This window comes from Lissotriton vulgaris, chromosome 2_1 (genome assembly GCF_964263255.1).
Source record: "Lissotriton vulgaris chromosome 2_1, aLisVul1.2, whole genome shotgun sequence".
NCBI lineage: Eukaryota > Metazoa > Chordata > Amphibia > Caudata > Salamandridae > Lissotriton > Lissotriton vulgaris.
The window spans coordinates 1,735,791,781-1,735,816,500 of NC_141687.1; the positions used below are offsets into that span (position 1 = coordinate 1,735,791,781).

At 42.1% G+C, this 24,720-nt stretch overlaps 1 protein-coding gene across 1 annotated transcript in view; it reads right to left on the minus strand.

The window, feature by feature from the left end:
- Nucleotides 1-24,720, minus strand: part of LOC147733208 (mucin-5B-like) — an 875,769-nt gene that overhangs the window by 356,174 nt on the left and 494,875 nt on the right. Inside the window, exons 12-13 of the mRNA XM_086957740.1 lie at nt 18,705-18,842; nt 3,366-3,530 (exon numbers count right to left, since the gene is read on the minus strand). Of these exons, the coding sequence (XP_086813866.1) occupies nt 3,366-3,530; nt 18,705-18,842 (303 nt within the window). The remainder of the gene's footprint in view (nt 1-3,365; nt 3,531-18,704; nt 18,843-24,720) is intronic.

The window sequence follows — 24,720 nt, forward strand, 5'->3', positions numbered from 1 at the left end:
CCCACTTCTGAAGCCCGGACTGGAGGGGGTACCTCTGACAATTGTATGACTCACAGACGGCAGAGCCCAGCAGCACTAGCAGTGTTACAAAAAGTATTTTGTGACCCTGAGATTTCAGAGAACAGGAGGCAAGCCAGAAAGCACTTCGAGAAACTTGGGTTCAAGGAAGTAGAGAACAGGTCCATTCCTTCTCACTCACAGGCAAGTATCAGCAGGCAGCAAGTCAACACAGCAGAGCAGGTAGCAAATTGGCAATCCCTCCTACAGCACAACAATTTGCAGGCCAACACAGCAATGCAGTTAGCAAAGTGGCAGTCCCTCTTACAGCACAGCAGCTCTTCTTCCAAGCAAAATTTCCTTGATTCTGATTTGGTGGTTTTAGGGGGTCCAGGATTTATACCCAAATCTGCCTTTGAAATGGGGGAGACTTCAAAGAGGCATTTGAAGTTCATAAAGTCTTTCCCTTTCCTTTCCTTGATCCAGACTCAGTATAGGGGGGTACACAGGTCTTTGTGTGGGGACAGGCACAGCTCAATTCATTTGCAGGTATCCGCTCCTCCCTTCCAATCTACCTCAGGAAGGCCCAGCAGCCTGGTGATGGGTCATCAGGATGCAAATGTCACACACGAGCTCCCTTTGTATGACTGTCTAGATGGAATGCACAAAGCTCAGCTGCCACCCAACCTAGACGCGTATTCAGAGAAAGGCAGAGGCACAGAATGGTTAAAGTGAGAAAATGCCAACTTTCTAAAAGTGGCATTTTTATACTTACAATTTAAAATCCAACTTCACCATAAGCTGTGATTTTAAATTGTGAGTCAAGAGACACCAAACTCAAAATTTCTAACTTTTCCCAATTGAACAATACACTTAAAAGATGTTTGAAGGCCATCCCAATGTTAATCTATGGGAGACATGAGCCTTGCAGTAGTGAAAAATGGATTTAGCAGTGTTTTAACTACCAGAACATGTAAAACACAAAAGTACATGCCTTACCATTTAAATATACTGCACCCTGCCTGTAAGGCTGCCTAAGGCCTACCTTAGGGGTGAAGTACATGTATTAAAAGGGATGGTTTGGGCCTGACAAGTATGTTAACTTACCAGGTGAAAATGGCAGTTTAAAACTGCACACATAGGGTTTGCAGTGGCAGGTCTGAGACATATTTAAGGGCTACTGAAGTGGGCGGCACAATCAGTGTTACAGGCCCACTAACAGCATTTATAGGCCCTGGGCACATATAGTGCAGTTTACTAGTCAATGTTATCATATCTAGAGTACAGAGCATTTGCACATTAGCACTGGTTAGCAGTGGTAAAGTGCCCGGAATCCATAAGCCAGCCAAAATGAAGTAAGGAAAACAGGAGGTCAAGAGGCAAAAAGTCAAGGGAAACCACACAAATGATACCAGGTCTAACAGTCTCACAAATGTGTATTGTGACAGGTATGCTGTCCTCATTGCAGCTTTTCAGCACCAGGGTCGATTACAGCAGGGCAGGTCCGGAAGTCATGGCACAACATTTACAGCATGTGCAGCCTTTGTGTTCATGAGCTTCTCACAGCAAGTAGCATTGGGGCTGACTCTAAGCAATTGAGAATGAGATTGCTGCACCTGGTTGTCATTAGCATTCCTAAAGCAGTAAACAGTCAAAAGAGCAGGCATCGCCTAGAAACTTCCTCTCTTGGAGCAACACAATCTGCATTCCCCCTCTCACCCAACCCTCCAACATATGGCAGTGTTCTAGAAGAACGAATCAAGAACTACTAGGAATTCAGGCAATACACTTCCACTGCCTAGGAAGCTGTCCTCATTCTCCTTCTTGTGCCATGCTAAATTTCAAAGTTGGTCACATTAGCTTCAGGATACAGACTCACATGCACAGAGTCCTGCTAACATACAGGTTTCACATGCTCAATGGTTCAAACACATCTCTTGACAAGAACACTGGATATCAATGCAATGGTCTTCACATAACAATGGAACTTTACATGATAGGGGCCAGCAGACCACACTGATACCACGAACAAGGTATAGTTACATTATAATCATAAAGCATGATATGCTACCATCCCCACCTTACACGATGCAACAAAACAATGGACATTAATCCACTGTATTCTATGAGGGTATGCTTGGTATGCCTCTCCAGGTCATAGAACAAGTCCTGGACATCACATTTTCAGGGACAGGACTTGCCCTCTGCACTGATCCTGAATTAGAGTGATGGCGTGGCTAAAACAATAGCAAGTTACTAGATTCACATGCAATCAATCACTCAGGGCAATGGCTCATGCTTCTTTACCAAGCAGGGGACATTCCCTCACAACTTCTCACCCCTACCATTTACACAATCATTTCCTTTTTCTATACAAGGATGTGAAAGATGGCTGTGTGCGCCTTCTTGTTGTTAATGATAGAGAATTACACTTTGTTACCATCTAAATATGGTGTGCACAGTGGCAACATCATTGCCAAGGAGTTTTGACTGAGGCATGAATATTGTTTCATACAGAACCTCTTTTGTGTTGAGGTGTTTTGCTACACGCAGGTTTAGGAGGTTATTTCTCCTAAGGATATTATTTTTTCACAATATTTCCAAAAGTGATGTTGTATGTTTTGACACATTTCTCGAGCGAACAGCAGGAGGTTGTTTGTTTGCACCCCATGGATAATTCAATAATTTAAATTTGCGCTACCTTAATAACCTGCTGAGAATGATCCATTCTTTACTGCTAAATGTTGCCAGAGTCAGGCAATTGTATGGGTAAACAGGGTTAAAATGCTCAGGGGCACATTTATTAAGAAGTCACATATGGCAGCACAGCAAGTCACCTTGCTGAGCTAGGCCCCATGACAGGAAAAGGGAAGGAATGTGCCGTATTTAACATAATACTCACATCCCTGGCTTTTCCCAGTGCTTGCGCACAATGTACTGTCTAGCGCCAATGCAGGCACTCTTCCACCATGCTGCAAGGATGCCTGCATTGCAGGCAGGATTACTTATGTGCAGGAAGAGACACCTTCCTGCACAAAACAATCCCCTGAGGCATTTTCCTCTTTTTATGTGTGCTGCAGAGTTAAAATAAAGATATTTCTCCTCATTACGCCTCCCCTGGGGATGTGTAGCAGTTTTGGTGCATTACAAGGTCTACCACTTATGGTAAATCTGGAAATGCATAGAAAATCATGGTTTTTGCCTGAGAACATCCCCCTTGTGTGGTGCAAAAGTGACGCAAACCTTTGATAGATATGGCCCTCAACATTTCCAAGTTGATTCTTGAGGCTTGCATTACGCATAAAGCAGCTTACGTAAATCACATGATCACATCATTTTTTGTAATCTGTACACATGCCTTTGCTTACCTTTATTAGAGCTTGTACTACAAGGGTCAATAAATGTATCTTTTGAATCTGGACAGCTAGCCTGAGTCTTCCAGGAGTTGGCAAAGGCAGAGGCTGAGTCCTCCACGACTCCAGTGGCAGTAAGCAAGTCATCCGCCTGTTGATTGTTGAAGTTTCCACAAAGACCTTCCAAGATAAATAGAAAACATTGCCTTACACTTGCCAAAGAATGATAGAGCAATCGGCTCTGCAGAAATGACTATTAGAAAGATATATTATATGACAACCTCTGTATCAAATTTCTTCTACTCCTCCTAATACCTGCTCTACTGCGGTACTACGCATCTCAGAGAATTATGAAATGAGCAATAGGCCTTGAGCCAAACAAGTCATCTGTACCACTTGGTGACATGGGGGCTAATGTGATTTGTTGGCAAGATATGGACGCCTAGAGATGGAAAATATGCTTGTAAGTCATAACTTTTTGCCTTTTGTGTATTACCACTCCACTCTTAAGATACCTTAAATTAAATAGAAATTGTTTCATAGTTTTTGTTATTGTGAATTTTATTATTAAAAATTATAATTACAGTAAATGCGATTATATAAATTGATAGTTATAACAGTAATTATGATTATATTAAGTATACCAAGTAAAATTTATAAATGATTATTTAATTTGTTTCTCCAGCGGTGGTGGTGAATGACCGTTCAGGATCATGAACAAGACTGAAACAAGCACATATGTCCCCTTCATTTCCAGTGTATAATTAATTTATCGTTAAATGTCTAACATGGAGTTACACTGTCAAGCCTGCAGGTCTACTCATCATGGAAAGCTTTGTTAGAGGCTCCTCAAGTAAGGAATCACGTTCCACTGTTGGACGTTGCGAGAAATGTGGAAAGCAACACAGTTCCCCAAGTATTTTACCACAGGACCTGCAGGAGCCTGTTTACTATGAAGAGAGATTTACAAAACATTAAGCGAAAAGCTGAAGCAAGTGCCAGTTATGATGCTGGATTGAGTGAGTGCATGAGTAAAAGCTTAAACAGAAGAATATCATTAAAGTCAACCATCTATGCTGAAGAATGTATATTTTGTGGAAAGATAAAATGATACAAAGGAACATCAGAGCATGGGAAATTAATCAAGGCCATGGAGCTTAGAGTTGAGAATGAGAGTTGATATTCAAGAGTGTGCAACCATCAATTTTAATTCAAAGATCTTAGCAGTTTGTAGTAGGGACATAGTGGCTGCTGAATCTCATTTTTTGATGCATCAAGTTATACGAACTATAGAAGGGTTAAAGCAAAGGAGGAAGATCATGCATATAGCCTTCAAACTGATGCAATACCGATGACTACAAAAATATGGGAGATGAAACATATGATGAACTATTTCAATACTGTTGCCCTTTTACTCACCTCCCTTTTTGATGCAATGTTTGAAGCAGGGCACTTCCATAAACCCTGGATGGTAGCCTCAATACTGCCGGTGCTAAATAAGCCCAGTTTGGACCCCAAGGATCCTAACAATTTTCAACCAATCTTACGCCTACTGCTTCCAGCACAACTGGGCGAGAAAACAATGAATGTGCAACTCAGTGCCTTTCGACACGAAACGCAAGCTCTGGACCCCACTCAATTTGGTTTCAGAGAAGGACACAGTACGGAGTTTGCCCTCATAAAATCTACCGAGATAGAGAAGCCTTGGATCGGGGAGGCAAGGCCGCTCTTATTATGCTGGATGTATCCGCGGCCTTTGATACGGTCCATCATGATTTGTTGATGGATCGATTGTGGGTATGCGGGGTCCAGGATAAAGCTTGGAAGCTTCTGAAATCCTTCCTAACCGACAGATCACAAACCGTGTCATTGGGCGAATTCTACTCCAAACCTTTTTCCCTGTCCTGTGGCGTTCCTCAGGGGTCATCTTTAAGCCCCACACTTTTTAATGTGTGTGTATCATCTTTGGCCTCCCTGATCAGCTCCTTTGGCTTCTGCCTTACCACATATGCAGATGACATACATATTGCCTTGTCTCTGCTGCCAGGACAGGAATTCGGAATAGACAAACGGTTCCATGACTGTATGGAAGCGGTCGGGAGGTGGATGTCACAGAATTGGCTGATGCTCAACTTGGGCAAAACCGAGGTCATCCTGTTTGGAAATTATGCCAACGTCTGGCTCCTAAATTGGTGGACAGATACACTGGGCACTCTTCCTACACCCACCAGGAAAATAAAAAACATAGGAGTCATAGTTGAGAGGTATCAACCTGAGAACTCTTGGCAGCCTGCACAGCAAAGCCCCGAAAATCCTACACTCTGCTGACGAGGAACAATAATTCCGAAACAACGGTGTCCAGAGTTGGTGCTGCAACCTTGCTGAAACACACGAATCTTCGAATTAGCGCACACGCTACAAAGACTGCATCTACCGTGATGCTCCTGGGGTTCACCCGCTGGTGGGTGGAGTCAGAGTGTGACCCTAGACTTTTCAGTTAATTTGGCTCCCTCGAGCTAGAGCTGACGAGCTCGGATCACGCACCCACGCGCCTTGAGAGGTATCAACCTGAGAACACTTGGCAGCCTGCACAGCAAAGCCCCGAAAATCCTACACTCTGCTGACGAGGAACAATAATTCCAAAACACCGGTGTCCAGAGTTGGTGCTGCAACCTTGCTGAAACACACGAATCTTCGAATTAGCGCACACGCTACAAAGACTGCATCTACTGTGATGCTCCTGGGGTTCACCCGCTGGTGGGTAGAGTCGGAGTGCGACCCTAGACTTTTCAGTTAATTTGGCTCCCTCGAGCTAGAGCTGACGAGCTCGGATCACGCACCCACGCGCCTTGAGAGGTATCAACCTGAGAACACTTGGCATCCTGCACAGCAAAGCCCCGAAAATCCTACACTCTGCTGACGAGGAACAATAATTCCGAAACACCGGTGTCCAGAGTTGGTGCTGCAACCTTGCTGAAACACACGAATCTTCGAATTAGCGCACATGCTACAAATACTGCATCTACTGTGATGCTCCTGGGGTTCACCCGCTGGTGGGTGGAGTCGGAGTGCGACCCTAGACTTTTCAGTTAATTTGGCTCCCTCAAGCTAGAGCTGATGAGCTCGGATCACGCACCCACGCCCCTTGAGAGGTATCAACCTGAGAACACTTGGCAGCCTGCACATCAAAGCCCTGAAAATCCTACACTCTGCTGACGAGGAACAATAATTCCGAAACACCGGTGTCCAGAGTTGGTGCTGCAACCTTGCTGAAACACACGAATCTTCGAATTAGCGCACACGCTACAAAGACTGCATCTACCGTGATGCTCCTGGGGTTCACCCGCTGGTGGGGGGAGCCGGAGTGCGACCCTAGACTTTTCAAAACATAGGAGTCATAGTTGATGATAGGCTCAACTTTGGTGAACAAGTTCATGCAGTGGCATCTGCCACCTCTTACGTTCTCAAAACAATCAAGAAAATACTGCCCTTTTTGCCGGCCGACAGTCAACAGACAGTTGTTACAGCACTTTTCATGGCTGGACTTCTTTAACAGTCTTGACTGCATATTCAGGAACATTTCCTGAACAAATTTCAACTGTTGTAAAACGTGGCAGCAGGACTGCTTACCGGCACATCTAAATTTGCATCAATTTCCATGGAAATCAAAAAACTGCACCACCCACTAAAAAAGCTATGTTGGGAGGGAGAAGCTTTATTGCCTGTGCTGCAAAGGCCTGGAATGACCTTCCATTCAATTTGAGAAATGCCACTAACCTCCTGGCATTTAGGAAAGGAATAAAAACCTGGCTCTTTGACATGTAAACTTGTCGACAGTGCTCAGTGCTCATAGGACAGTAGCTAGCACCAGGACACCTTTGGGTAACCACTGCGCTTCAGAAGTGTCTATAACATAACATAACAATGCATTAAAACTGTGATTATTCCTAACAAAGAGGTAATGTATGTGACGATTCTCACTGAAAGGCATGAACCCCTCATGACATGTAGAGGAATTCAGGGCATAGATGAATCAATCAAGATATTAGAAGTAAATTGTACTCCGAGTTCGGTGATACCCTCTACATATTCCCAGACAACCAATGAAAATATTGGCCTAACATGATAGTGTCATGCTACACAACGTTGTAAGAGGCAAGCAGAGTTGGAAAAGATAATTATCAGTTTTAAAGGTTAAGGGAACAGCCATGAACAAGATCGCTGATCAGATCAAACATTATTGCACATAAGAACAATGATTAAAACAAACTTGACATCAACACCATGGCCATATCATCCATCAGACGTTGATAAGCTCAGATGACACCAATGTGCTTATTATTATGTGTTTGGGATTTTATGACAGAATCATGGCTAAATTGATTTTGAAATGTGATACTAAAATACGCATTAAAGTCCTTGACATTCGGAAAATAGATTAAACTTTTGGTGAAAATGTTTGTCGAGCTATGAGTGGTCTCCGTATGGTTACCGGATGTGACACAGTAAGCGTATTTGCGGGAAAAAGAAAAGTAAGTGCATTCAAAATACTGTGTGCCAACAGACATACTGAGGAAACTTTTACACAGCTCAGAGATGAATGGGATCTCTCTGAAGAAGGACTGGACAAATTGGAGCAATTCCCATGCTTGCTGTATGCATCAAAATCTATGGTTCATCACGAGAATGCCTTGGGATGTCACCTATTCAGAAGAAGAATATGATGATGATGTATGTAAATGAGAAAATTGTGTTAATGTTCACTCACGACATACATTGCCTATGTAAGATGTAATAACTATTAATTTTTAAAATTGTAAGGGAAAGTTATGCATATTATCTATATTAATATATGAGGAATACAATGATGTTTTATTTGCATTATATTAAGGACTATATTGTTATTATTGCAATTAATATTCCGAATTATTTTGAAATAATAATAAATGTAACCATCTGGTGGAATTAGATTTATTTTTTCACATATTATGATGAATTTATCAAAAATATGCATACCATTATTATTTGTTTCCACCTATGGTTGCTAATCCAATAATATCTGACTAAAGGCAAAGAGTGATGACTTTCTATCACATATTTTCCATCTCCAGGCATCCATACCTTGCAAATAAATCATGTTAGAATCCATCCCCCCAATTGGTACCAATGGCCTACATTTGGGGTCCTGGCTTATTGCCTACAATGAGCTTGTCATAGTTATGGTAATATTTTAACTATAACTTAGTTACTTATGAATGACATGCTTTCTCTTCAGTAGATTGTTTGGCATAATTGAAAGTGGTCAGTATATTCTGACTTATTTTTACAATACATCGAGTTTAAATAAATAAAACACCGATGTTTAACAGATTATTGGTCTTTTGTTGTGAAAGTATTTGGAAATATAGAAGTTATTGAGGCCAAAATTAAACTGGAAATAGAACTACTAAAGACTATGCTATAGAGCCTCTCCAGCCCAAAGTTTATTCACTTTGGAATGTTTTGTGTGAGGTAATTATGAATCCATTCCTAATTAAATTAGACATAGAATGTAATTAAACATAAACACTGAAACAGTATAAAAAAAAGAAACAACTTGTATTAAAGAAATGTGTACTCTAATGCTAGGCAACAAGTATAATAAAATTATATTGGGGAAACACCTAGGAATATTGAGAGGATCCATCAGAATTTGAACTAAAATGTAGATGCAGGGCGAGTGGTATTCAGTGAAGAAAGCTATGCAGTTAAACGAATGAATGATATTTAAAGAGTTGAATTTACCCTATAAAAGACTTCATAACAAGATGGGAAGAGTGTATCGCCGGGGGGATTTTACCTAGCACAATCACACGTGGCCCTGTTTGACATTTCCCAGTTTTATTTGGTCCTCAACCTGATAATCTATCAAAAGGTCATCACAGGAAAGAAAAATACTATACCCTTTTAGAAGAACTTCGTCAAGATCCCCTTCCTTCCTTGCCCAGTGACAGAATCAACAGTCAGAGTTTATGTAAGGAATTTTTATAAAACAACCCTTTCATTGGATGGGGCTGAGGGTGTTTTTTAAGTGAATTTCTATTGTTTTTTTAACTAGTAGTCACGTTTGCAGAATGGTGGAGAAAGGGGGTGAGGCCTCTGATCAGCTCTCAGGAATCCTGCTGTGTCAGAATTACTAGAGGCAAGAGGAGGACCTCTGGGCCCCCAAGAACCATCAGCATACCACAACCAGTAGTGCAACAGGAGGCACAAATGCAGTGTGGTGAATAAAGGAGCATGGCCTCCGCTGACATCTCTGGCATTCCACTTCGTAGGACTTACTACAGATAACAGGATGGCTTGTTGGCCCCCAAAGACACTCTAGAGCCAAGAGGACTCCCCCAAACCAGCAGTGCACAAGGAGGCACATTTGCACAGTAGTGGAGAAAGTTGGCATTGCTTTGAATGAGAGGGAGCTGCTGAATATATAGCTCCCTCTCTGTCAAAGCAATTGTGTTCCACTTCTAGCAAGCAAGAGCATTTTTTGTGCTCTAGCTTGCTAGAAACAGGGCATTGTTTGCTATGGCTTGGCGGGAGTGGTAAAGCTCCAGCCAAGCCATAACAAAAAGCTATGCCCTGGAGTGAGAACCCTGGGACATAGCAGGAGCCAGCCCTGGGGGGTGGCAGCCCCCATGGCGATATATGGCTCCGGGAGGAGGTCTGTGTGGCCCTCCTCCTTTGTTTCATTTTGCCATGCCCCCCCAGCACTCACTTTAAGAAAAGCCTGGGTGTTGAGGCACTGCTATTCACCTGAAAAGCAGGTCATCTGCATGGGCTATATATGCTCCTGACACTGTGGAGGATGCAGTCCCCTGTGCTGCAGGGGTCCATGTGCAACCCTGCTTTATTAAAATTGAAGCCCTGGGGCGATGACAGTCCCTGGGTCTGGGAAGGTTCAAGAGACCCCCTCAATTTTATTTAAATAAGCCCTGGGGAGGTGATGGTCCCTGGGGCAGAAGTGGAGGCCTTACGGGCCTCCTTCACATGTATTATTAACCAAGCCCCAGGAGATGGTGGTCCCCGAGGCATCAATGAGACCCAGGAGGGGCTATGTGCTCCCTCCCTCCTTAGAAAGAAGCATTATGTAATAAAAAAATCAGTGGGTTTCACGGATCTAGCGCAATTCCAGCTGAAAATTTGAAACAAAATGCTTTAGGGTCCTGTGGGACCCCCCAAGAGGTCTAGGGGATCAGGGTGTTTCTGCTCTGCCACCTTTTTAAATGTTTTTTCTGTGACTCAGTTCTCAACAGAGTCACAAGATGGCTGCCAACACTTCCTGAATGAAGTGTGGGCAGCCAATGAGCTCTCAGCACGAGATTGGGACGAGTAGCGTATGCTTGGCGTCCCCTAGATATACACATTTTTTCCTTAATATTTTAAGAACTACTGAACAGATTTACACAAATTAACAAGAAGCCGCTATTTTTCTGCCAAATTTGGTGTAATTCTGTTCAGCAGTTCAGGCTGTACCCTTGTCTAAAATTCCTATGTTAATTAATTGAGATAAAATGCATTTTGTTTTTGGACCCTCCCTTTTTTTCAGGCCACGCTTGACGGATCCCCCCAAAACTTTTAAAACAGCAGCTGAAGTGAGGATTCATCAAATGACGCCGAAGTTATTGGCAAATAAAAAAGCACCCATCTTATGGAAACTATATATATATATTCACTGAAAAAAACATAGGTTTAGGGACGTTATAGTTAGGAAGGTTTTTTAAATGCTAATTTCTAACTATAATATCCCTGAAACCTATGTTTTTTCAGTGAACTTCAAAGGATTTTTAAATGCTAATTTCTAACTATAACAAACCTGAAACCCATGGTTTTTGCAGTGAATTTCAAAGGTTTTTTAAATGCTAATTTCTAACTATAACAATCCTGAAACCTATGTTTTTTCAGTGAATTTCAAATGTTTTTTAAATACTCCTTTCTCAGGAATTCCTCTACATAGGACTTACAGGAGGTACCAAGAGGGCTTCTTGGCCCCTAAAGTCCCTCAGGAGTAAAGTGGACTTCATCCCACATCCCTTAGTCTGCTAGGAGGTGCTTTTGCAGAGTGATGGAGAAAGGAGGCGTGGCCTCTGAAGACCTCTTAGCAATCCCACTGTGTCGGACTTACTGGAGTTAACAGGAGGGGTTATTGGCTTCAAGGACGTATTAAGGAGCCAACTACCCCACCTATCACCTTCAGTAAGTTCCGCACAGCAGGATTGCTCAGTTCTGATAGCAGACAATGCCCCCTTTGTTCACAACTCTGCAAACGCACCGCCTGGCACGCTCTTGGTTGGAGGATGAGGTGCCCTTTGTTCCAGGAGGTCCTTAAGGTTCAACTAGCCATACTGTTACCTCCAGTAAGCCCCACACAGCTGGATTCCTGAGAGGTGGCCACAGGCTTCTCTCCCGTTCCCCACCACACTGCAAACACTCCTCCTGCTGCACTGCTGCTTGGAGCATGAGGTTTACTTTATTTCTGAGGCCCTCAAGAGGCAAGGGGATCTCATCACCTCACCAACAATGTGCCCAGGCCCGGCTTTTTTCAAATAAAAAAGAATTCAGGAAGGGGCCGCATGGCCCCTTCCCTGGGTCAATGTTGGCCCTGGGACCCTATCCCCAGCCCTCAATTTCTCAGGGCATGGCCACATCCTCTATTTTTGTTTTTTTTAAATGAGTAGGGGGCAGGTGCGACCCCCATACCCGGGCCATTTTCAGGCCTGGGGATCCTATATAATGGTGTATTAATGGTGTATTCTGGGTACTGTGGTCCGAGCAGTACAGTTAAAGACATTTGGGAAATAGCGCAATGATGGGACACAGTTATGATGAAAATACAATATTTTCAAGGAATTTTCCGGAAGAAATCAAAGGGTACTTACCAACACTGCGTAACAGAAAAGCAAATTACATTCATCTTTGAACACCTACTGCCACTTTAAATCGAACTGGTGGACATTGGTCCTTCTTCAATGTTTGGAGCTACGTTTTAAAAATGCTAACAAACCCATCCATAGAAATGCTGCATATGATTAAGCCTCGAGGGAGGCGAAACGCGTCAGGCTTGAATTGTCTCCAATAAAGAAAGGTAACAGCACTATTGGAGTGGGCTGTCTCTAGTTACGAAGTTTAACTTGTGTTTTGTGAAATTTGTGAAGGTGTCTGGCACACCTATGATGGGCCTGACTCACTTGGCTGAGGCGCTTCATTTGTCAGGTCTTTGTTCGTGGATTGCATCCAACTTAGAAGTGCCCGCCTGCTGTAATAAATGGATTGTCAATGAATGAATGATGGAAGTGCCACATTGAGAGGCCTTCCTCGACTTGGGAGATACACGTGGATACAGCCAGGTTTTGCTTAGTGGATTCCCCGTGCACTTTGTGCGGATGAGTGTTTCTTGGAAGACAAAATCGAAGGAAACAAAAACTGGGTGGTAGCGGAATTGACTTTTAGAGATGCTGCAACCGGTTAAATATAAGCCACAAAGTGGAAACGTTCCTGGTAAAGGCAATTATATATACGGAACTTGCGGTTGAAACAAGGTTATAATTTTGCCAAGAACTGCATTGAAGCAACAAATAGGTAAAAGATGGGCAGTAATGGTGTATTCTGAGTACTGTGGTTCGAGCACTACAGTTAAAGACATTTGGGAAATAGCACAGTGATGGGACACAGTTATGATGAAAATACATTATTTTCAAGGAATTTTCCTGATGAAATCAAAGGGTACTTACCAACAGAAAAGCAAATTACATTTATGTTTGAATACCTATTGCCACTTTAAATCGAACTGGTGGACATTGGTCCTTCTTCAATGTTTGGAGCTACGTTTTAAAAATGCTAGCAAACCCATCCATAGAAATGTTCCATATGATTAAGCCTCGAGGGAGGCGAAACGCGTCAGGCTTGAATTGTCTCCAATAAAGAAAGGTAACAGCACAGTTGGCGTGGCCTGTCTCGAGTTACGAAGTGTAACTTGTGTTTTGTGGAATTTGTGAAGGTGTCTGGCACACCTATTCTGGGCCCAACCTGCTTGGCTGAGGCGCTTTGTTTGTCAGGTCTTTGTTCATGGATTGCATCCAACTTAGAAGCGCCCGCCGGCTGTAATAAATGGATTGTCAACGAAGGAATGATGGAAGTTCCAAATTGAGAGGCCCGCCTCAACTTCGGAGATAAACGTGGAGCCAAGGTTTGCTTAGGGGATTCCCCATGCACTTCGTGCGGATGAGTGTTTCTTGGAAGACAAAATAGAAGGACACAAAAACTGGGTGGTAGCGGAATTGACTTTGAGAGACAGTGAAGCCGGTTAAATATAAGCCACAAAATGGAACTGATCCTGGTAAAGGCAATTATATATACGGGACTTACGGTTGAAACAAGGTTTTAATTTTGCCAAGAACTGCATTTAAGCACCAAGTAGTTAAAAGATGTGCACTAATGGTGTATTCTGGGTACTGTGGTCCGAGCACTACAGTTAAAGACATTTGGGAAATAGCACAGTGATGGGACACAGTTATGATGGAAATACATTATTTTCAAGGAATTTTCCTGATGAAATCAAAGGGTACTTACCAGCACTGCATAATGGAAAATCAAATTACATTTATGTTTGAACACCCACTGCCAGTTTAAATCGAACTGGTGGACATTGGTCCTTCTTCAATGTTTGGAGCTACGTTTTAAAAATGCTAATGAACCCATCCATTGAAATGTTGCATATGATTAAGCCTTGAGGGAGGCGAAACGCGGCATGCTTGAATTGTCTCCAATAAAGCAAGGTAACAGTACAGTTGGAGTGGCCTGTCTTGAGTTACAAAGTGTAACTTGTGTTTTGTGGAATATATATATATATATATATATATATATATATATATATATATATATATATATATATATATATATATATATATATATATATATATATATATATATATATATATATATATATATATATATATATATATATATATATATATATATATATATATATATATATATTCCAACAACATCCCTCCAAAGAAGAACGCGGAGAGCCAAGGGGATTGACAGGTCAGCAAACACGTTTATTTTTCTCCCCAACAATGGCGGCGAATGCATTTCGGCTAGTTTTAGCCTTCCTCAGCGCCCAGCATTGCAGCAAATGACGATCCCAAATGTTCCCACCTGCACCTGTAAATGTCCAGCGCCTGACGCTCCTCCCCCTGATGCAGTCGGCACATCCCGCTGGAGTCCGTTCTAGTTTCTGGACTTCAACTCCCAGAGTGCATGGTTCCTGCTTCTCTGGGTCGATGGCGTGGGGGAGTGGGGCTGACTGTGGGTCTCGCTGGTGGCAGGTAGGTGAGGAGCGGCACAAGCCTTGGCGGGAGAAAAGTTCGACGGTCGCTGTCCTGTGTCCCCTCATGAGCCCAGCACCAGTGTACCAAGGGTAGAACGCCGGGTCCGGGCAGTCAATGCGGACTGAAGTCCCCTTCGAGATAAAATACCTCGTTTGACCCCAGCATTCGTCCAGGTCCTCTGGCAGCTCCCGGAGGCTATCGATCCCTCGATGCAAATTGTAGCTGCAAGCAGCTAAGTGCCAGTGTATGCTCCGACAGCTTTTGACGCCGGGGGCCTTCCGTTCTGTGTAAACTGGCAACACAGCAAAATATTCCAACAACATCCCTCCAAAGAAGAACGCGGAGAGCCAAGGGGATTGACAGGTCAGCAAACACGTTTATTTTTCTCCCCAACAATGGCGGCGAATGCATTTCGGCTAGTTTTAGCCTTCCTCAGCGCCCAGCATTGCAGCAAATGACGATCCCAAATGTTCCCACCTGCACCTGTAAATGTCCAGCGCCTGACGCTCCTCCCCCTGATGCAGTCGGCACATCCCGCTGGAGTCCGTTCTAGTTTCTGGACTTCAACTCCCAGAGTGCATGGTTCCTGCTTCTCTGGGTCGATGGCGTGGGGGAGTGGGGCTGACTGTGGGTCTCGCTGGTGGCAGGTAGGTGAGGAGCGGCACAAGCCTTGGCGGGAGAAAAGTTCGACGGTCGCTGTCCTGTGTCCCCTCATGAGCCCAGCACCAGTGTACCAAGGGTAGAACGCCGGGTCCGGGCAGTCAATGCGGACTGAAGTCCCCTTCGAGATAAAATACCTCGTTTGACCCCAGCATTCGTCCAGGTCCTCTGGCAGCTCCCGGAGGCTATCGATCCCTCGATGCAAATTGTAGCTGCAAGCAGCTAAGTGCCAGTGTATGCTCCGACAGCTTTTGACGCCGGGGGCCTTCCGTTCTGTGTAAACTGGCAACACAGCAAAATATTCCAACAACATCCCTCCAAAGAAGAACGCGGAGAGCCAAGGGGATTGACAGGTCAGCAAACACGTTTATTTTTCTCCCCAACAATGGCGGCGAATGCATTTCGGCTAGTTTTAGCCTTCCTCAGCGCCCAGCATTGCAGCAAATGACGATCCCAAATGTTCCCACCTGCACCTGTAAATGTCCAGCGCCTGACGCTCCTCCCCCTGATGCAGTCGGCACATCCCGCTGGAGTCCGTTCTAGTTTCTGGACTTCAACTCCCAGAGTGCATGGTTCCTGCTTCTCTGGGTCGATGGCGTGGGGGAGTGGGGCTGACTGTGGGTCTCGCTGGTGGCAGGTAGGTGAGGAGCGGCACAAGCCTTGGCGGGAGAAAAGTTCGACGGTCGCTGTCCTGTGTCCCCTCATGAGCCCAGCACCAGTGTACCAAGGGTAGAACGCCGGGTCCGGGCAGTCAATGCGGACTGAAGTCCCCTTCGAGATAAAATACCTCGTTTGACCCCAGCATTCGTCCAGGTCCTCTGGCAGATATATAATTTTTTTTTAAAAAAATTTCAGAAGGTGCTATGCCTTCATGAGAAGGTGCTATGCCCTCATCAATAATTTTAAAAAAGCAGGTAAAAGCCACATTTCTTTTTGTCTCCAGACTACACATATTGGCTTAGTAATCCCTTGAACCTTTGCACTTAAGGCAACTACTTTGTCTGTGGAGTTGCACTTTGTGAAACGGCTAGGCAGAATGCCATCATTTAGTGACGCTGGCCAATCGTTGTACTGGGCTGACCCATTGCTCCATTCTGTATGCTGATCAATGGATGTAGAGGGCTGGCTGAAAGCTCTACAATTATATATCTTACATAGAAATATATAGATTTTAATAAAATCGAAAGTTTATGGCTAACGTCAGACCCACAAAAAGCACACTTTCTGAATAAAGCTCTGCATTCATGCCAACTTTGGTATAAATACATTAAGCAGTTTTTGCTCTAGCTTTTACTGTATCTCATATGGGAGCAAAAATGGGAAATTACATCCGTTGGACCACCCCTGACTTTTTTTCCTTGGGCGGATCATCATGAACTTGCCGTGCTGAAGCATAGCTTATAGATTGGCAAGTTTTAGGTAAATACATCCATGTACATAAAAAAATACCTTCTCAATGGAAAGTGTGGCTAAAATATAACTATTTGGATTATGAGGCCCTAATGGAAGTATGTGAGGCATGCCAGACACTATACATGATCGATACAGATTAGAAATATTAGAAGAGATTAGACTAGAAACAAGCATTCCAATTTTGAGCACAATGAAACCCCAAAAATCTTATTTTGCTCATAGATACCATTTGGGAATAAAAAGGGTATGTTCCATTAAATCAAACTAGGAGAGATGGTTAACATAAGAAAAAAAACATGAGTAAGCAAATTGGTAATCTAAGGAGCAAAGAATTGTAGGAACTATATATATTTGTGGATGACAGCACAATCATAATAAAAGCCTCAGATAAGGTTGGAAACATTGTGATTATGGATACACCCTCTTACATTGAGAAAGCTGGGAGGCACCTTCACCGGAAGGAATCCTAGAAGTAACTGACCCTAATTCCATGGAATATCATTCACTACTGCATATTTGGTTCACCAGGGGATTCTTGAAGTGGAAAGAGTATATAAACTTAAAAATGAAACAGCCCATCTCTCCAAGCATAAAACCTTCCAGAAAAACTTGGTAACTCTCCAGGCAGGCCAATTGTTATTTCAAATGGATCTCTGCTTGAAAATACACCCTGCTATCTAGACCTATTTTATATGGAATTTGTTATAACTTTACCATCATGCCTGAGGTACTCCTCCGATTTTCTACTAAAAGTTAATAATATCCCCTGGAAAGACTCTTACTTCATTGTGTCTATGTACATGGTCTATTTGTACATATCATTACATGATAAATAAGGCATAGAGGCCTGTAATTGCTTCTTAAGAACGCAATCAGTCAGCAATCTACAGCATACTCGGATGATCCTGAAACTCGTATGATGCTGGAAATACTGGAATACATAACAGCTTGGCACACAACAACTTTACTTTCAATGGTGCAGTGTATTTACAAGAGTAGGGAACTGCTATAGGGACATCACTTGCATCCACATATGCAAAAGTCTTTATGGGGTTGTGAGAAGGGTATTGCCTAGTCGAATGCCAGTCAGGACAATCTTAAGCATGATATTCACTGTACAAGATTCATAGATTAACTTTTTCTTTTCTGGGATGTGATGAAGCAACCTAGGAATGCTTTATTCAATAATTAAAAGACAATCAATGTGACATCAAACTGACCAACACTACATGGAGCAGAAAGATTGATTACCTTGATGTCACACTTTACCTACAAGATGGGGATCTATGCAGCAAAATTCCAAGGAAATCAACTGCAAGTAATAGCACCCCACATGTGAACAGTGTCCACACCAAATCTTTTCAATAGAGTACCCCGTATGGGGAAACTCTACAACCACATAGCGTTTGCACTATGGAAGAGATCTTTGGCCAAGAGATAAGTACATGATGGAGTAGCTCTGAACAAGAGGATTCGCAAAAACAATCTTGGAGCAAGATTTATATACATATTTTATTTATCAGTAAAATGCATTATAACTTATTAGGGTCTCCTTCATCACATTTCTCCAATCTCCCACAGATATTAAGAACATCCTATGCTTCAGGTGAGCAGGATATATTGGAAGGGACATGTGGTTTAAATTGCCAGTCGAACTGGGAAAAAGTTAAAGGTCTAAAGTGGAAAAAAGTATATTAATGAAAAGTTTGCTTTATTGGTAGGCACATACATAGATGTAAGGGCTCACCTCCAATGCTAGGGTCTGTGAAAAGGAAAACCATATTTTAAAGTGAAGTAATAAAGTTTACTATTTAGTAGTCCTAACACTACCAGTCATAGAATAAAACCAATTTTTGTGCTCCAGTTTAATTTCCCTTTTCAATTTGCACTCATGAGAAAAAGTAAGAGACCATACCAGATAACTGTCCTTGGTAGCTGGAATCCACAGAAAGAAAAAGCTGCATCGCTGGTTTCAGCTGTATGTCCATTTGAATTTGCAATGTTGACTGAACGGTGATGTAGTCAGTAGAAGTCTTAAAGATGATGATTTCAGCTGAATAAACAAAATTAAAACAAACATTTTAGGAAAGAAAAAACATTTGTGACATCAAGTTTCCTCCCAACAAAGAGAGGTGCAAGAATATTTGGGTAATAGAAGGAAAATGTTCAATGAGTAGGACATTTGAGGCTCTGTTTCTATTGAATGTTTTTGGCTCAACACAAACAGGGCATAGGTTTTGCATTTTATGGTGCTTCATTTCAAGTCAGATATTATGCAGCATATTTCCTTATTCAACATTTTTTAAAATGTTATGAGTATACTGAGTGCCTTGCTCATCTTAAGGTGTGCACAAAATGACTCTTTAATGTGATTCATGGATTTGCGTATAGCTCTTCTGAATTGTGCTAACTTTGTGAAGTTTGAAGCAAGCAAAATTATGAAAAGAAACATATGCAGTGATAACAATAGAAAGACATATATATGAGTACCTACCAATAAGTTGTTTTCCATAGAGGAGTGCCATTTGATATAAAACAGACAAGAGAAGCACTTGGGTAGAAAATTATGTATTTGGTGTTTCCAGATGAGAAATTGCATTGCATTGACCATTAAACATCTATAATTCAGCATTGTGTATACAATTTTATAATTTTCTCTTTCAGTCTGATGCCATGGAGCAGCTGTTCAGGAGGAGAAGAAACAATTCTTCCACCACTCTACCTCACCCTATATCCTACCACTCTCAGCAGCTCCCTGTGTCCACACAGTAAAAAATGCCATCTTCCCAACCTCTCAAATCCCCACTATCTCACCCCTTACAAGTATTTAAAGTAGGTTCCAACTTTGCTCTCTTAGCCTTCATTCATCTCTGATATGGATCTGAGCTCTCTGACATCAACATGAAATCAGAGAGCCAGCACCATGCTGACATCAGTCTCATCAGAACCATGTCAGCATCACTGAAATCTGCGCCATCCCACAGATGGGAAATAGGGGTAGCACATCATCATCAACCATTCCACCACCAACCCCTGGGTGTAGGTAAACCTGTGAGATGGCATGGATCAGCGTATGCCACAATATCACACTTGATATATGAGCAGTAGAAATTCAAATAAAGCTAGCTTTCTGTCACAGCAGTAAACAAAGACAGGTTTCACACCCAGACTTACGTATGAAAGTGGCCAATGGAAGCCATGCACAACACAGTAATTTATTTCATCTGTTTTTTTTTAAATACTCAAGTCTTGATAGCATGCATCCTGGCCAAAAAGCATCATAGTAGTGAATCTAACTTGCTGAATAAGAGATCCATTTAGCTTGTTGTCAAAGATTCTTCAATGGAAATTATGAACAGTGACTAGAATATTTATTGATATTCATTAGTATCTGCTAGTGGGTTACCACATGGGCTCAGTCGTGATATTGATTTGATGCAGCGCATGTCACAAAAATGTTGATTGCCTCTCCATACGACAGACTCATATACATAGATACAAACAAACAGTGTACTGCGGTGGTGCCACACATGATGTGACAGAGGACAGCAAAAATGATATCAACAATGATATAACTTGTAACGTCACATACCACATCACTGGTGTCATTGTCAATCAGAATGCTATTTCATATGAAGTTGTAAGTCGTACACATCTTGACCCAAATGCCCCCAGAGCCTGAATGGCTCAATAAACTAAGGATATCCAGCCCAGGAATCCTAGTAAAGCCTATGACAATGGTTCTTGGTGTAGAGCTTAGCAGCATGCAGGCATGCAGACATGGATTTAGATTGTATTTACACTATCAGCTAACATATCTGGAAAAGAGAGCTTCATACATTATAGTTTAATCGGTTTTAAAATAAAAAGCATAAAATGTACATTCATAAAAAATCAATGCCCAGTACTGGTTCGGGATCGCAAAAATAAAATGGAAATACATTTCTCTTAACAATATCCAATCAATGATGTAACAGGAATGTACAAATATATTTGTTCCTCAAATATACAATGCATTGCAAACACCCTGCTTTCAACAAAATCCAGTGAAGGATATAAGAATAAAGTGTAAACTTAAATAATCCTGCCTATATCCATCCTCTGTGAAACCACAATAATACATCTTTCCAATGCATCCATCATCACACATGATAATTACGAAACACTTTTTACAATGCATCTACAATGTGGTAAACTATATCCTGGTAAGTTACAACACATTATATTTCCAACACATTATGAAGGAGTTTATGGTAATGGAGTTTTTGTTTTGAGGGAAGGGTACGGAGGAGGAATACTAAGATGTGTTTATAGTTCAGTACTAAAGTGAATTAAGGAGTGCTTATAGTTCAGTGAAGGGTAATGTTGAAGGGTAATGGGGTGTTTTTAGTTTCCAGGGGTCAACAGTGTTAAGGGATAGATAGTAAGGAGTTTTTTGGGTTCAGGTATGGTTAGTGCTAAGGAGTAGTAAGACGTTTTGGAGTTCAGGCATGGGTTGTGATTAGGTGTAGTTTGGATTAATGCACAGAGTATACAGAGAATAATAAGCAACTTGGTCCAGTATTCCCATGGACGGGATTTTTCAACGTCATAAACCAAGAGACCGATAGTTGTTTCTAAATGTCCCCAGAACCCAGACAAGGCAATACAGGACAATATTACACATGAAACTTATTACTTTTACTTTTATATTTTATGTTTATTTTTATGCAGGTAGCTTAACACCATCCCTGCTGATGATATCCTTCTCCTGTGCTGGGCCATAATAAAAACGGGTGTGGTCATGACGAGCTCAGCTCGTCATGAGCACACAAGAGGTATACCTCATGATGAGCTGAGCTCGTCATGAGCAACGAAAGGGGTTAAAGAAACAATATCCCGAAAAGCACAGTGATCAAGGGACACTGATTGGAATTGGAATCCTCAGGCTTTGTTTACATTTCTCCCAAAAACTTGAGAGTAAAACAATGAACAATAATGTGGGACAGTGAATTTAGACCATCCTGGTGCTACAGGTTTTACTGCATAGTTATGAAGTAGATATATATATATTACGTATATTACATCTGCGCCTGTCCTTCACACCTACTCTGGATGTTTAACCCTTGGAACATCTTTACTCCCGCAATGAACAACACAGTGCATTGTGGGACATGCAGTCCATGTATCCCGGTCTGCACAAGATGGCCGTTTAACAACTGGGGGCGGAGCATGGTGAGGTCACCAGCGTTTAAGGCAGGACTATTCACATCGCAGCTGATAAGCATTTTGAGGAGGGGCGCTGAGGAAGGCAGACACGCCGAAATGCATTCGCCATGGACATGTTAATAATAAAGTGCTTCTTCAATCCTACCTTGGAGTCACTGCTCGTTCTTTGGAAGGAGGTGAAGGTCATATATATATATATATATATATATATATATATATATATATATATATATATATATATATATATATATATATATATATATATATATATATATCACCGCTCAATTTCCCCCTCGTGACAAAAGGGAAAGGACCACACTCCGTGGGCAAGGTTTATAATCCAAGTTTATTCAGAAAATTAGCAACAGGACGCGTTTCAGCTTCGTGCCTTCCTCCAGCTGTTACCAAATAACACAAAAATTAATTTGTTAAATAAAGTTTTTTTGACTTAATCACGTCATTTCCTGTGATAAACAGCAACGATGCACTAGATTTAATACATGCAATGCGGCCATTTTGGATTGTGTAATTTTACATGCATTTTCCCAAGTGACTTTTAAATAAACACATACAAAATACAAAAAGATATAGCCCTGGATGGGCTTTGTTTACATTTCTCTCAAAAACAATGAACAATAATGTGGGACAGTGAATTTAGACCAACCTGGTGCTACAGGTTTTACTGCATAGTTATGAATTATATATATATATATATATATATATTCAAGCTCAATGGTGCCCTCTGGCGAGGCAGCATTGCAACAGCAGCTCTCAGCGGGTAAAGCACACCTCAACACTCCGGTAATTGTCCAGCTCTCAAGTCTGGGGTTCTTCAGCCTGACGCGTTTCTGAGCCTATCGCTCGTCATCAGAGGCTCGACATGAGCGCATTCGTTCTGACACTCCCACCATTTATACTTAATGGCCCTCAGATGGGCGCGCAATGTCTTGTGGGATTTGCAGTCTGTATTTGTTCCCTGGATGGGTGCTTGAATTACCGCTGATACAACACGATGCAAAAGCCCCGAATGGGCCCCAGGATGTGAAGCGTCCATTGATCCCTTAAGCCACTGCTCCACAGGTGGGCTCGGCAGCATTCGAGCCCGTGACCTCCATTATGGGGTGGTGCAAGCCTCCGCGGCTGGGCTGCACGTAAATATTCAAGCTCTAGGGTGCCCTCTGGCGAGGCAGCACTGCAACAGCGGCTCTCAGCGGGTAAAGCACACCTCAACACTCCGGTAATTGTCCAGCTCTCAATTCTGGGGTTCTTCAGCCTGACGCGTTTCTGAGCCTATCGCTCGTCATCAGAGGCTCGATATGAGTGCATTCGTTCTGACACACCCACCATTTATACTTAATGGCCCTCAGATGGGCGCAATATATATATATATCGCCACTCACTCCAAATTCGTCTGGTGAAAAGATAGACAGCACTCCAAGTCAGTTTCTTTATCGAAAATGATTTATTTGGCAGACCCCCCTGCCCCCTTGACATTCACGTTTCGCCCGTTAGGCTTCGTCAAAAAAAAAAAAAAAAAATATATATATATATATATATATATATATATATATATATATATATATATATATATATATATATATATATATATATATATATATATACATATATATTCACTGAAAAAAACATAGGTTATAGACCATATATAGTTAGGGATTAGCATTTACAAAACCTTGAAAATTCACTGAAAAAACCATAGGTTATAGACCATATATAGTTAGGGATTAGCATTTACAAAACCTTATTTTACTCGCACAAAACCATTGAAATTCGCATATATAGTTAGTTGCACTAACTATATATCGCGCACCCGCAATCCACTGCTGATCATGTCACATATTACATCATTCATGACATGGTCAGTGACATCACTGATGACATCACTGATGACATCTCAAATGACATCAAATGAAATCAACAGTGTGACGCGTCGAGTAAGCGCGACGTATCACGTTACCGCGTAATGCGCTCCGGAACGCGAACCGAGGCGCGAAGCACAGCGCCCCGGAAGCGATCCGGGGCGCGGCGCGGAGCGCGTAACGTAAGCATAACAGGTCATGTGACTTGTTTATAAAACTTTTCATTGGTTCATTTTACTTTTGGTTTCCTAATGATGGAAGGCTTGGTCATATGACCTAAAAATAAGACTTTTCATTGGTTTAGAACATTTTTTTTTCCCAAATGAAGAAAGCCCCACCTTTTTTTTCTCACTCTGACTTGTAAAGCAAAGGACCCAGATGCATTTACAGTTTATCACTAACAATGTTCCAGGCTAATGTATTTTCCCGGGAAATTTACAACTGTGCTGCAAGTAAAATATTCCTATTTCGAGAAAAAGGGCGTTTCTTCGTCCCATGAGGGAGCCGTTGAGCAAAAGAGGCTCGGCCTGCTGTCTTAGTCGCTGATAGGCCTGAATATCGGATTCTTATCGATCACTTTATGTTGCAGGAGTGGAAAACACAACAGCCCTTGACCATTTATCTTTACAGCATTCCTGCGTATTATACCTTTTAACCGTCATGTAATCGGGCTGCTTTATTTCACTTGCCTTTTACTGATTCGAAAACAGTGGCCATTATTCAAAACTTTACCAATCTAGGTACTACTACCATGTTTTGTTTTAAAAACCTTTATTGTGAAAATGTCAGTATACAAATACGGGCCTATAACCACGTGGGCCGGCCACGGAGCAAACTGTAATCGTA